The sequence below is a fragment of the Rhinolophus ferrumequinum genome, chromosome 8 (assembly GCF_004115265.2).
Source record: "Rhinolophus ferrumequinum isolate MPI-CBG mRhiFer1 chromosome 8, mRhiFer1_v1.p, whole genome shotgun sequence".
Taxonomy (NCBI): domain Eukaryota; kingdom Metazoa; phylum Chordata; class Mammalia; order Chiroptera; family Rhinolophidae; genus Rhinolophus; species Rhinolophus ferrumequinum.
The window spans coordinates 28,790,633-28,806,098 of NC_046291.1; the positions used below are offsets into that span (position 1 = coordinate 28,790,633).

The window sequence follows — 15,466 nt, forward strand, 5'->3', positions numbered from 1 at the left end:
ATAAGTATATTTTCCAAAATATACCTTAGTGAGGATAGCACTGCTTCTACATTTTTGTAACTCTTTAAATGTCTGACTTAATAAAAAACAGGTGAACTCTCATATATGCTTTTACATTCAACTGTTACGATAATGTTGTTTTGGTTAAAACTTATGAAGAAAATCGAGACTCAAACAGATACGTTGTTAATATTAGACTTTGCAGACTTCATAAAATGATCTTGGGGACCCCACACTTTGAGAATTGCTGGGATGAAATATTCATAGTTATTAAAAACAAGGTTTTGGTATATATTTTGAGGGAGGGAAGACTCATTTTGGAATTGGAAGACTCATAATATATTTAAATGCAGAATACAAAAATATTCAGTAGTACTCTTAATTTTTAAAGGAAAATATATTCACACTAAAAATATGTATGCAACTATTATGTGTATTTTGCCGCAATTTTAAAATTTAAATATTATAAATATACGCTTTGTAAAAAGATTAAGAAAAAATTTTTATACTTCTTTTTTCCTCCATAATCTCTATATTTTATTGTGTATTACTCTAGAATTTAAATAAAAATCCACTTTCTTTAAAAAAAAAAAAGTTTGCTCAAAGTCATTAAGGCAATGTATATGAATCCAGGCGGGTATGACTCCCAAAGTCAGGTTTTCAATTACACCATTCTATCTATCTACTTCCAACACTCTTTCCAATAGAGCATCCCTCAATTGTTCCTTTCACAAATTCTCATTCCTACTAAGACTCTCTTGATAAATTTTTGTTGTAGTTGATTTTAAGGGGTAGATGTAGAGAAAAAAAGGAAGAAAATAAAGAAAACAAAGATGAACAAGACCAGTATCAAGAACTTTCCAGAATCTTATGACATAAATCCTCAAGGAAATTTATTTACAATATTTACAATATTCTGTAATGCTTGCATTTTTTAAAAAATGATTTCAATTCCAAGCAGAGTACTAAAGTCAACGTAATGGCTTTGAATCATTCTTTTTGGTACTACAAATTTGCTGTTATTTTCTTCTCATTAATTCAAGTATCACTGAACAAGATTAAAAAATGTTTTTTTACATTAATTCAAAGTATATCCCCCTTTCAAATTGTAATATTGTAAAACAAAATAACTCTTAAATGTTTAAGATTCATCATACCTATCATAAAAATTAAAAGAATGATTCCATGGAATTGTAGTTTAAGTACTGTATAGTATGATGAAAATCATTTTGACAAGCCCTTAAGTCTTTACACAAATATTTAAGGAAATTAATGAATTCTTAAACTGGCTGGTGAATCTCACTCACATAAAAAGAAACTGCAGTCAGCCTAAAGTTTTCCAGGTAATTCATAAATTATATACCTTAAGCTTTAGTTGACAATGTTTCCAATAGGTCTGAATATTTAAATAACAATTGCTTTTATTCTCTATTACTATATAAAATAGAATGATTCATTCCTTAGTAACAAAAAACAGTTTAAATAGAAATCAATCATAAATATCTATAGCATCCTGTAATATGATTGGAAATTTAAAGTTTTCACAAGACTCCAAACATTTTTATATATTCAGGAATCATATCACCTATCTTCATCAAATATGTTTGTATACCAGTAAAACCAGTAATTCTCCTATATTTAAAGCACAGAAAACATTTTTTTCCCACTGTCTAAACAGTGACCAGTACAAAACTATGTATAACAATGACCGTTGGGTCAGAAGACATACCTGGGTAAGAAATCCTATCTCCTTCCATTATGTATTATTGTTAACCTTGAGCTAATCATTTAATCTCATAGAACATACTTCCTCACTTGTATAATAAAAGAGTTGGACAGTTTAGTTCATAGTTTCTCCCTTGTTTTTATGACTTAATGATTAATATTCGGTGATGAATCTACAGTGATTCTGACTAGAATATTCTGAAAATAAAGAAGACCACTACAAGCAGGGAAGGCCTGGATCCCAAAGGCTGGCTTTCCCCTCTGAAATCAAAGTGGTATCAAATAATTAAATTTTAAAACACTATGACTGTCATTACGTTTCCAAATCTAAACTGTAAGAAACTGTGGGTTGTACCATAATAGAAAGAGTAAATATTAGCTTACACCATCATGACAACTATCTATAAACAGATTTGTACTTTTAAAAAAGTTACTGTTGAACATTATATGATAGAGATTTTTTTATTATATCTGAGTTTCATATATTGAAGAAAAGCATATAATAATAAATTTTAGTAGGAACTACATTTTATCCTAGTGATTTACCCTTCTATAATGTGATTTGTAGGTTCTCTACACATGTGAGATTTTGTGTTTATTACTGAAGTCGCCTTTATAACTGATAAAGCCACAGTTTTTTGTTTCTATAACAACAAAAAAAGGTTTTATAAACATTTCTCTTATGCTGCTTTCATCTCACCAGGATTTCTTTCCCAAGAATGAATAATTTTAAAAGATGGGGTAATTTGGTACTTCGGAGTAATTCTCCAGTGGTAATTTGGTACTTTCATTAACTTCATAAATATTTCTTACTATTTACTTAATATATTCTTTACTATTTTAATGCTTTCAGGGATATCCCTCCGAACAGTGTGGAATAATTCAAGGAGCGGATAGTAAAATGCTTATTCTGAAATATTCTCACAGAATCAGAATGGACCCCTAGTATTTTTCAGCAGGGAGTCCATGAAGGAATACCTCAAATAGAAAGGTAAAAGGTCTTTGAAGTAGTTTCATTTTCTAAGGCTTCTTTCTCATTTCTGATACCATTTTGATATTTATGGAAATACGATATAATAATCAGATATTAGATATTACATACACATAAATCTGCTACAAGTGTAAATTAGTAAAAATTAAGAAAAATGAGCAAATTGGTAGTATATATCAAGAACCTTAACAGTATTTCTATTTTTCTACTTTTCTATATTTTCCAATTATTTCTAGATTGTTTTCAATGTACCTCAAATTTTACAAAAAAAGTTTATGCCTTTTGTCCTAGTAATTCTATTAGAAATAAAATTCTACACTATAAAACTTCAAAAACTTACGTAATAGCAAAAAATATTGGAAACAAATTAAGCATCTACCAACAGGGAATAAATCATGGTACATCCACTTAATATAGTATATAGATATTAACAGCACAGAAAACTACTAATAATCTTAAATGAAACAAGCACAAAATTATGTGCGTCAAATGCTCACACCAAATTTTAACAATGCATAACAAAAAAGACTAAAATTCTACAAGAAACAAAAACCCAATCCAAAAATGAGCAAAGGACTTGAATAGACATTTCTTCAAAGATACTCAAATAGTCAAAAAGTGTATGACAAGATGCTTTTTCACTAATGCAGTATCACTAATCATTAGAAAAAGTCAAACCAAAATATGAGATATCACCTTACATTCATTAGGATGGCTATTATAAAAAAAGAGAGAGAGACAGAGAGAGAGAGAGAGAAAGAGAGAGAGAGAGAGAGAGAGAGGAGGAGGAGGAGAGGGAGTGGGAAAGAGAAGAGGAGGAGAACAACAGAAGGAAGAGGAGGAGGGGGAAGGAGGGGGAAGAGGAAGAGGAAGAGGAAGATGGAGAGGAGAAAATAATTGTTGATGAGGTGTAGAGAAACTGGAACCTTTCTGCACCGTTGGTAGGAATGTAAAATGGTGCAGTCACTATGGAAAACAGTAAGGTAGTTCCTCAAAAACTTAAAAATTTAATTGCTATATGATCCAGCAATCCCACTTCTGGATATATAAACCCAAAAGAATTGAAAACAAGGTCTATAAGACATTTTTCTACACTTATATTCATAACAGCATTATAGCCAAAATGTGAAATCAACACAAGAGTCCATGAACAGATAAATGAATAAACAAAATGTGGCATATACATACAATGGAATATTATAATATTTGGTCTCAAAAAAGAAAGAAAATTCTTCAATAAGCTACAACATAGATGACTCTTGAAGACATTAGGCTGAATGAAATAAGTAAGTCAAATATTGTATGTGTCCACTTATATGAGGTACTGAAGAGTAGTCAAAATCATAGAGACAAAAAGTTGAATGGTGGTTGCAGGGGGAAGGGAAAATATGAAGTTGTTTAATGGGTATAGAGTTTCAGTTTTATAAGATGAAAAGAGATATGGGGAATGGAGGGTAGTGATGGTTGCACAACTATGTGAATGTATTTAGTACCACTGAATTGTATGTATTTAGTACCACTGAATTGTACACTTAAAAATAAAGTAAAAAAATAGTAATAATATGCTCAAATTTGAATCAAAACATAAACAAAACAATAAGATCTTAAAAATCAAAGACAGTAATAATAATAGAAAAATACCTTGCAATTCTGTAGCAGTCGTATGAGATGTTCAAAACAATTACTGTTAAGAAAAATGGCCTGAAGAACAGGCCTATCCATGCAGTCTAACATGGCCGTGATGGTATCTAGAAAATAAAAACAAAATCAACCATATATAAAGTAGAAAATTTGGGATCACACAAAAATTTACGCTAGCCATATTTTTAATTTAGGCTTTTCAGTTGACAAGCAGATGTAAATTAATTAGGAAATAACAGGATGGGAGTTTTTTAAAAAATCTGTTTTACTTGATAAGTCAACATTTTTATACTTTATTATTAAAAATATTTAACTTTTTCTGTAAGTGATATATATTTCCCAGAGTTTACTTAGTTGTTCTTCCATTATAATGCTCAAGTATAACCAGCTGAGGTTCCCAACTTGCTGTGAATAAGCAACACATGGTTATGTCTGGCAATATAGTCTCATATATATAGTATACAATTAACATACCTATGGCCATTATGAAAATGAGACTCAGTAATTAATCTGTTTGTGATGATGCTTTGCTCTTGCTTCCTACTGAAGGAATACCACCACCATTCAGAAATCAAAGAACATTTGGCATAGATAATACGATAGTTCCCAACAAAAAAGAAGTCTAGTCAATATAGTCTTAAACTTCCTTATAAACTTATAATTTATAATAATTATAAAACCTGACATGTTATAACATTAAAATAGCACATCTACAAGATGAATCTTATTTTCCTACAGAAACACGATTGTAATGGTTCACTAAGTTTCACCAAGATTTGACATCCAATAATTTTTTATTAGACACCACACACACACACCCACACAAGCATTTTGTTTAAGCCTGTAGCACTACACACCAAAACATTAATGTTGGTTATGTCTTGGTGGTAGGACATAAAAAACTTTTTTATTTATCTCAATTTCCTAGTTTAGCTGTAATAAAAATATTTTAATTCTATAAAAACGATCTCTCAGTAATATTTTTATCTATCAGTCTAAGAAGGAAATACAGTAAGAAATCACATATTGTCCAAGGAGACTGCAGAGACACAGATGTATATAAGCACAGAATTACAAAAAATAACCAACACAAAAGAGAAACAAGACACACACACACACACACACACACACACATACACACACACACACACACACACACACACAAAGGCTGTGAGGAAAACAAAACAAAGCAAAGCAAAAACAGAGGTCCTCTAAGGAAGGACAGATGTTGAAATAATCTCTATAGAGATGTTATAGAAGCACATACAAAATTGATTGTGTGTGATTCTTTGCCATTAGGTTAGAAACTACAAATAGCACTTTCTGAAAATTTACTTTTCCTAGAATTTCAAAATCATAGCTGACTTTCTTTTTAACATTGATGCTTTTAGTAGATAACACTTTCAAAAAATAATAGTGGGTTGGCAGATGGCTCAGTTGGTTAGAGCGCAAGCTGTGAACAACAGGGTTGCAGGTTCGATTCCCACATGGAATGGTGGGCTGTGGCCCCTGCAACTAAACAGTGAAAATGGCGACTGTACTTGGAGCTGACCTGCGCCCTCCACAACTAGACTGAAGGACAATGACTTGGAGCTGATGGGCCCTGGAGAAACATACTGTTCCCCAACAGTCCCCAATAAAATTAAACAAACAAACAAGAAATCTTTATAAAGAATACTGAGGCTCGATTGTGTTATTGTTAAAGCAAAGATGTTGCACAAATGAATTCCGTATTAGTTATCTCAAAATCTAAATAGTCACATGATATATGAATTAGACAATCAATGCTTTCTATACAGTGGCTTTGCATTTCAAATGAAAATGGGAAATATAAAAGTAAAAAAAACAGACTCAGAGAAAACAGAGTATAATAAACTTCATGTGATACTTACTCAGCATTTTGACCTGTAGATCTATGAACCGGCTTTCCCACTCTCTGGACCTCCTTTGATTAGGTAAAGCTGAATGATCTGAATTTAGTAATTTAAAATAGTTCTCCAGAATAGCACTGGTTTCCACTTGACGCTGGTCAGAGCTGCTAGTGAGAAGGATATGTACCACTTCTGTAAGGCACTTCAGAGTAAGCTCTACCTTCCTACCCACTTCTTCAGGATTTCCGTCCTCCCAGGAATCACAATCTGCCAAAACTCTCATAAGAACTTCCATGGTGGCTGGAGAAATTGCTTGCAAAGCATTCCTCTGAAACATGAAAGACAATAAAAATGAAACCCCAACCTAACCAGAGTTCTGATGTTTGCAAAGATGAAGAGAATTTAATAAATCCTAAGATAACATTTTATTTTAATAAATCAACATACAAAAAAATTTTTAAAAGGTATTTTCAGAGACACTGCTAGGTAGTGTTTTTAAAAGTCTTCATTTCCTCACTAATACAATTCTGATTTTATTCAGATAGCAATCTGCTCATATAGAAAACTCACTCACCACCCACCCTCCCATGCAGCTAGAAATAGCTGTGTGACATAGTTTTGGTCAAGGATATATGCCAGTAGACTATAAAGGGGATATCACTTTACAAATAAAAAAATGAAGGACCCTTTGCTCTTGACTTTTTCACCTGTTTCCTGCCTGGAGTGCAGACATGATGCTTGGAGCCACCTTAATATCACAAGGAAACAAACCCAAGGATTACAGTAAGAAGGCTAGAGAGCAGAACAAGAATATCGAAGGACTGTAGTCCTTGATGGTATCACTGAGCTGCTATACCAGACCATAACTGTCTGCGTCTGGATTTCCCATGGGAGAATCACAAACAAAACAAGCAAGAGCAACAAAATAACCCTGACTTGGTTAAGCCTCTCTCAGGTTTTCTGTTGGTGACAGCAAATCCATCTCCAATGATATTGATATATAAGAGGACTGTTGTGGCTCCGAGTCTACATATTTCTCAAATTTTAAGTAACTGGTAACTATTTGAAGTGATCCATTAAACTTAGAAATGAACAATATATATTGCCCTAAATTGTTAAACTGATATACCGTGTGTCCCCGGAAATAAGACCTAACCGGAAAATAAGCCCTAGCACGATTTTTCAGGAGGACATCCCTTAAACATAAGCCCTAATGCATCTTTTGGAGCAAAAATTAATATAAGACCCAGTCTTATTTTCGGGGGAACATTGTATAATAAATAAGAAGATAGTTATGCAAAATCATCTGAAAGTAATAGCACTGAGGCCATTAGGACTTGTTATTATCAACATTAATAAATAATATCAATAATAACAAGTACTATTATGGAAGAAATTGCTGACAGCCCATCCAACATCCATTTTCCTCTACTTCTTTATTAAAAGAACCCCTGATATTTTGCTGGATACACAGCTACCAGGAATAAAGATTAAATTTCCTAACCTCCCCTGCTGCTAAGGAGGGTGAGGAAGCAGGTTTTGTCAACATTTTTATCTGGATTTATTTGCCCTCTTTACAGTTATCTGATGAAGTTTAGCAAATGAGATAAAGACATCTAGTGTCAGCTTTTCAAAATCTCCTTTAAAGATAGTTGGCACATGTCATTTGTCTCCTTCATCTCCCTCCATCATGTGCCTAAAATGCAGACAATATGGCCAAGCTCTAGAAGCTATCTTGTAGCACAAGGAATAATAAGAATAACAAATTGATACTCAGAAGGGACCTGAGTCCCTGAAGAGCTAGAGCCACCAGATTAACTCAGGACTGCTTACTGTTGTTTTTTTGTGTGTTTTTTTTTAATGAGAGAAAAAAAGTAAACTTCTAACTTAAGCTGCTATGATTTTAGGATTTACTGCTACTTACAGGGAATCATAAATCTCCCTGATACATGTGTGATTTACTTAGTTCTCACCAGCCCAGGTACTTTGCTAAGTGCTTTACATATATTACGTGTCATTTGGTCCTTATTACTACTGCATAAATGTTACTATTTTCGTATTATAAATAAACTAAAACATATGTAAATAGTTTATCCAAGGTCACACAACTACTTAAGAGATGGACATGGGATTTAAAGCTATGTCAGTCTGCCTCCAAAGCCCTTGATCTTAACACCAAACAGAACAAATATGCCAATGGGAAGCCCAGGTATAGTGCTTTGGGAAAGGAGACCAGTCTGTTCTTTACGACAAGGCCATTCTTTATGCCTTTAGATATCCAATTTATCTAAATACCCTAGACCTGATGCTATATTCAACAAACAACCTTCTGATTTCAATATACGTAGCTGTAACTTAGAGCTGTAATATGATTATAAAGATCTTGAGTATTTTCAGTACCTAAAACAATAAACTGGCCTTCTAATACCTGCTTAATTTCCATTTGAGTTTTAAGTACTGGAGATCTCTCAGGGCTTGATTACCTCTGAGCACTAACAAATCTGTGTGTTCAGAAAGGAAATGGGATCAAACCAGAGTCTCCATTAGTCAAAAACAAGGTCATTTTCTATTTTATTCACATATACTTATTCTTTTTATTCTTAGTGGAGAAATGATAGAAATGGGGAGATACGGAAGCAAACAAACAACATCAGCTAATAAAGGAAGGTGATAAAGCAAACAAACTGAAAAATATGATTTCGGTCACCATCCCTCTCACTACAGAGACTCCCACTCTTCTAGAGTGAAGAGAAGGCAAGGTAGCCCACCAAGAAACCTGTGATTTTGTCACCAATAGAAATCATGTACATTTTCATATATTATAGTTGTTGCAGTGCCATAAAACATCATTTATGCTCATCTCTTCTTGAAATTACATTAGCTACTAGACTTGCTGGTATATCCTTTAATGTGTTACAAATAAGCATATATTATTATGTTATAAATTTGTTTCATTAATATTTACTAATTGCACTTCAATAAAATGCAGTTTTAGTTTCCTTTGTAATAGTTTCCTTTGTAACCTTATGTATTTTATTTTAGGCATTTGAATTCTGACAAAGGGCTTTATCAGATTGCCAAAGGGGTATGTGATACAAAAAGTGTTAGAAACCTCTAATCTAAACTGTGTGATCGAAGAAAACATGTAGAATGTTCCTTCTGAATTATAACCCTGTTTTCAACTAGCAATTATACTCAAAGTTTACCAGACGGCTTTTAAGACGCTCAACTTAAAAATAAACATTACTAGAATGTTTTTTTAAAGGTTTGCTAAAAACCTTTATATGCATTTAGTAATTATAAGTACACAGAAGAGTGACTAAATTCATGTATCTTAAGAAATAAAGCTGCTAGAGCTTGATTTCACCAAGTAGACTAATTGGGCTGACTATCCTCTATACTCTAAAGTAGGAACTAGTAGTTGAAAGTCAATCTAAGATCTTGTAATACCAAAAACTGTTAAATCTGGTTATACATTAATTTTATTTTTAGTGCTAATATTATTAGGTTTCTTGTAAGTTAATAAAAGAAGTAGATTAGTTCTAAGCAAGATATAAACTTAGAAAAATATTTGTATGGTTCACGAAATTAAAAAAACAAAGAATACATTAAATAATCCATGGAAAGCTTTTTGCAATATTAACAATTGTTTTATATATTAACATTCAACACTTTCCTCACCTGCCCACCGGCTATAATGGCTCCAAAGAGATGCAATAAGCAACACTTAAGGCTTTCCTTGAGATGTTCACTTTCCTGAAAACACTCTGTGAATATAATACACAAACAAACAAATAAATGATTTCTCTTTTTATACTATGATTTATGTCGAAGGAATGTCTTACATGAAACATTAAGAACTATTTGTAAAAAGGCTAAAATCTGTTAAAAGGCAAGGTTGATATGTATTTTTTCATAGGAAAGGAAAAGAGAAACCATCTATCCGGTACTATTTTAGGTGCTTATTTGTTATCTCATTTAATTTCATAATACTCCATATGAGGATATTTTGTCCCCATTTATAAATGAGCAAATGAAAGGTCAGAATTTATTATCTTGCCTAAAGTCACAGGGATAGTAAGTAACATCAAAATCAAAGTAAGAGACAATGAGGAAAAACTGAGGGTTGCTAGATGGGCGAGAGGGGCGGGGGGTGGGGGGGAGGGTGAGGGGATTGGAGGGCAGTCGGTGACCACAGGATGGCCACGGGGTTTGAAAATTAATCTGGGGAACGTAATTTGGTGGTTACCAGAGAGTAAGGGGGTTGGGGGGGGATGAGGGTGAGGGGGATCAAATGTATGGTGATGGAAGGGGAGCTGACTCTGGGTGGTGAACACACAATGGGATTTATAGATGATGTGTTACAGAATTTTACACCTGAAATCTATGTAACTTTACTAACAATTGTCACCCCAATAAACTTGAATTAAAAAAAAATACAGCTAACACACAATATTAAAAAAAAAAAAAAAAAAATCAAAGTAAGAGAAATTAGAACTGCTACTTACGATAAAAGAAAGGAACAAACTCCACGGTCAGAGAAGCTGGTTTATATTTCTGTCTGCTTTTTTCCACCGTACTAAGGATTCGTCTATCATTAAAAAGGAGTTAATATCAAATTATTTAATGGGCAAGTAGAGATGCCACAATTACAAAAATAACAAGTTTAATATTTTACTTTCAATTTGTGAATTGAATAATACATCTCCAGGACTAACATAATCTTAAAAAGGAAGTCTAGCCATTTAGTTAAATGCTCACTAATAAAAGAATTTCTTCTTTTGAACTGAGCAAAAATTTTTAAATGTGTGATGGTGAAACACAGAAACCAGGTTAAGTCCCCAAACTGAAACAGAAAAAGGAACTAACTAAGGTAGTAGCTTATTACCACAGTGCAACTGAAATTCATCAGAAATCAGGCTACTTTGTGACATTTTCTGAAATTTTCATCTGGACACAAAGAGCCCATACTATTGGCTTCTATCATCTTAAGGATATAGCTCTAGAATGGGCTGGGATCATTTTTGTTTTTAATGACAATTCCAGTTGTCACTGGCCGAATGATGGCTGAAACAGTTCCAGAGACTTTGGTAATGCCAACACAAATAACATGTATTTTTACCAACAACATTTCAATTCAACACAAAATGAGTCTCTTAGATGGGGATGGTGGTGTGGGGAATTGGAGAATAAAGGCTACTGTTATAATGACACATCCAACAGGTAGACTACTGAACATTTAAAAAAAAAAACAGACTTTTTTTCATGCTCTGAAAAAGCTCTTAACACTGTTAGATAAAACCAACAAAAAAAATGGAAAATAAGTGAAGAACCACATAGAAATTCTGTACATCTAAATAGGATCTACTGATAAAGCATTGAATTAAGATGTCTTTTTCACTGAGATACTGAAATTACTTTCCTTATAATTATTCTAAGCTACAAAGAAAAGCCAACTGACCATAGAATAAGCCAAATAAGATACGCACAGCTGGACTCAGTAATGACAGAATAAAGAGTTCTTAAGATACAGATCTAATATCCAGATTCATTAGAAATCATATAAGACACCATTTGCTACTTCACTGCTTTCCAAACTGACGATTTCCATTGTGTAGGAGGCATAAGAATTACCATAATCTCTGTTTTTACTTTAATTTCAAACATAACATGCTAGAACATTACTGGATCTTCCTATGTAAGATCATTATCAAAGATTTTTTTGACTTTACAACAATACTAATATTACTGGAGTTTCAAATAAAAAATTCAGACACACCTTTAGAAAAATTCAGTAATATGGTAGAAAAATTAATTTTAGAAGAACGGAATTTATTTTTCAGTTATGTTTTTCCATGAGATTATTTACATTTTGCACATTTATTATCAATTGTGGTATTAACAGATTAGATATACCCTATCCAAACATCCCATGCTACAAACTATAATAAATATTCTCACTTAATATAATAAAAATGTATTCCTGCAATTTGTGATTAACGACTCATTCTGAAGGCCTTGTATAAGATGTACATATAAACGTAAATATTTTCCTTTATAATTGTGGGAAATTTAAAAAATATGCTAACATAAATCAAAGGAGTTAAAACTATTATACATAATACAAATATTAAAGCTAAGTAGTTTGTACTACCTGTTTTCAATAGATTAACACAGAACAGCTAAAAATGAACTTAGTCTTGTACCATGTTTAGAACATAGCATACGGTTGCTACGTTATTATCTGATATTTGGGCCAAGCATCTAGTATTTAGCAGGTGCTAATACATATCAACAGCTTTCTGAGAAAGCTGCAAAAGATTTGTTTGCATCTCAGTTTTCTAACTTTATGTCCCCTGGTCAATTTTTCTGTGCTTCTTTTTTGTGCTCCCATCATGCATAGGACATAACTATTTTCTTAATTTTTATCTGGAAATAAGTTCAAACTCTTGCAAAAGTTGCAAGAATAAAAATAATACAAAGAACTTCAAATATAGTTTACCCAGATGCATTGTAAAATTTTATCCCAAATGTTTTATCATTTGTTCACTCTCTTCCCATATATACTAGCGCAATACATATACCTGTAAATATACATGTTCAAACATATAATATTTCAGAACATCTAAGAAGAAATTATGTGTATTCTGGCCTTTTACCTCCAAATACTTTAGTGAATACTCCCTAAGAACAAGGATATTGTCTTAAATAACAACACAGTATAGTTATAAATTTCAGTGCATTGAACATTAATGCATTTATTTATCTAATCCACCATTCATAATCCATTCAAGCTTTGTCAATTGATCCAATAGTGTCCTCAACCCCTACCCCAGTACAGCTTCCTGTCTGGGGTCAGATATTGCATTTAGATGTCATGTCTCTTTTTGTTTTAATTTTAAAAAGATTTTTATTAAAATATAGCTAACAAATTATATTACTTTCAGGTGTACACCATCATTATTCAACATTTATACATCTAAAGAAGTGATCACCATGATAAGTCCAGCAACCATCTGACACTATACCACACTGACACAATATTGTTGGGTTATACTCCTTAGGCTATATATTACATCCCCATGACTTAATTGTTTTATACCTGGAGATTTGAAACTCTTATTCCCCTTCACCTTTTTCCCTTTTTCAGCTCTGTCATGTCTCTTTGGTTTCCTTTAATCTGAATCATTTCCATAGCCTTTCTTTATGACACTTTCGAAGAATGCTGCCCCCCAACCCCTTTTATTCATTAAAATGTTCTTTATTTTGAGTTTGCTTGATGTTTCCATACAATTAGATTCAGATTATGCATTCTTGGCTGGCATACTATACAAGTAATGATGTGTCCTTCTTTGAGTGTCACAGTTGGAGGCATAGATGTCCATCTGCTTCTAACCAATCATGTTAATTTTGATCATCCAGTCAATGTACTATCAGTACTGTACAAAATAACTATCAATTTTTCCTTTGCAACAAATATGTAATCTGTGGGGAAACATTTTAAAACCATGCAAATATCATGTTCCTTATCAAAACTCCCCCCTAGATTAGCATACTGATCCATCTTTCCCATGGTGTGTGCAAAATGCTGTTTTTTTCAACACTAGCATCCTCTGTATCTTTACTAATTGTCATTTGGTCTTTTATTGTAAGCAAGAGCCATCTCTTATCCACCCATTCATCCATCCATCCATCCATCCATCCATCCATCCATCCATCCAATCCATCCATCCAATCCATACATCCATCCAGCCAGCCATCCCTCCCTCTCTCCCTCCCTCCCTCCCTCTATCTATCACTGGTGTGGACTCATGAATTCCTTTTTCCCCTCAATGGTTTCTAATTCTTTATTGTAATTAATTATTTTCATGCATACATTGTTCCAGACTTAACCTGTAGGAGCTCCACAGCATAACGTAATATAATTAATTTTCTCTGTGGGCAGGCAATGAGTCCTACTGAACTTGCACGAAGTAGGACCTCAATAAATATATTTTCAAATAAATATGTGAAAGAGTAAGTCAGTTTCAGGAAAGATTTCTTTCCCTGCACTTTAGTTCCACTTGAGAGACTCTTTCCAAATATGTGAGATTCTACAAACAGAATCAAAGTTCAGCTAATATTAATCAAATCTATTAATTAAATCAAATTACATATGGAGATATATAAACATTCATATGTTTAATCAAACAAGAAATTTTAAATGGCTCTGTATTTGGAATTACCCTAATTTTAATTAAATCTGTTGTACCTGTTTTGGTAAGCAACAAGCACAGATAATAAATAAGAAAAAATGTACGTTACAAATTTCCATTTAACTTCAGAACCAGATTAATATATAAGGTACAAATTATTGCTATAGATCCCTTGTACAGGTCGTCCATGAACTATAGATTTCTCATAATTCCACGATGTATTTGTACTGTTTCATTTCCCTATCAAAGTCAAAGCCAAAGAAACTCAACTCTAAATCCCTGCTTTACTGTTTACCTCTGAAGCAGTTCTTATTATTATTGGTAAAATTGTTATGTCTACTAGAGATAATACATGGACAGCTTCCAGCATAATTCCTCGCATATATATTGTACACACTCATGAAATGCCACCACTCATCCTCTACTCTTTGTTCCTTTTCCTGCTGTCATCTTACATATGTAGAATTCTCTTTCTACATTATATTATAATGTTTAAATTTTTTTTCTTGTTTTGGCTCTCAAAAGTTGTTTTTGTTTTCAATTACCAATTTTATTTAATTTGTTTTCATTTGTTTCAGGTGTGACTTTTTATATCTTCTCTCCTCTCATTTTTAAAATCATTTTGCTCTTAAAGATTCCTTTGAAAGCCTCTCCTCTGCCATTTTCAATCTGATCTAAGTTCCTTTTCGTGTATATATTTTGCTGTCTAAAAGAAAAACTCTCTGTCATTGCTTCAAAATTTAAAATGTTATCTTAGAGTTGCCATTACTGAAAAGTTCAAGGTAGAGAATGGGAAGTAGCAAGAGTGAGAGAATGAGATATAATATTCTTAAGAACTCCCTGGCATAAATGTCAAAATAAAGGGAACGTGGATTAGTTGAAAAACAAAGTGCTAAATAAATGCTTGAATGAATAAGTCATTTTCAGGGAAGATTTCTTTCCCTATATTTTAGTTCCACTTGAGGGAATCTTTCTAAATAAGTCAGATTCTACAGATTTAAAATTTAGCAAATATAGTAATCAAATCTACTAATTAAATCAAA

The 15,466-nt window shown here is 32.6% G+C and overlaps 1 protein-coding gene across 7 annotated transcripts in view; it reads right to left on the reverse strand.

The window, feature by feature from the left end:
• NBEAL1 (neurobeachin like 1) overlaps nucleotides 1-15,466 on the reverse strand; it is a 153,103-nt gene that overhangs the window by 101,305 nt on the left and 36,332 nt on the right. For 6 of the 7 annotated variants that reach the window (XM_033111730.1, XM_033111733.1, XM_033111734.1 and 3 more), the window contains exons 7-10: nucleotides 10,737-10,819; nucleotides 9,910-9,995; nucleotides 6,250-6,556; nucleotides 4,358-4,464 (exon numbers count right to left, since the gene is read on the reverse strand). In XM_033111730.1, the coding sequence (XP_032967621.1) occupies nucleotides 4,358-4,464; nucleotides 6,250-6,556; nucleotides 9,910-9,995; nucleotides 10,737-10,819 (583 nt within the window). Of the gene's footprint in view, nucleotides 1-4,357; nucleotides 4,465-6,249; nucleotides 6,557-9,909; nucleotides 9,996-10,736; nucleotides 10,820-15,466 lie in introns of those variants that run through there. The other variant, XM_033111735.1, reaches the window with a different exon arrangement.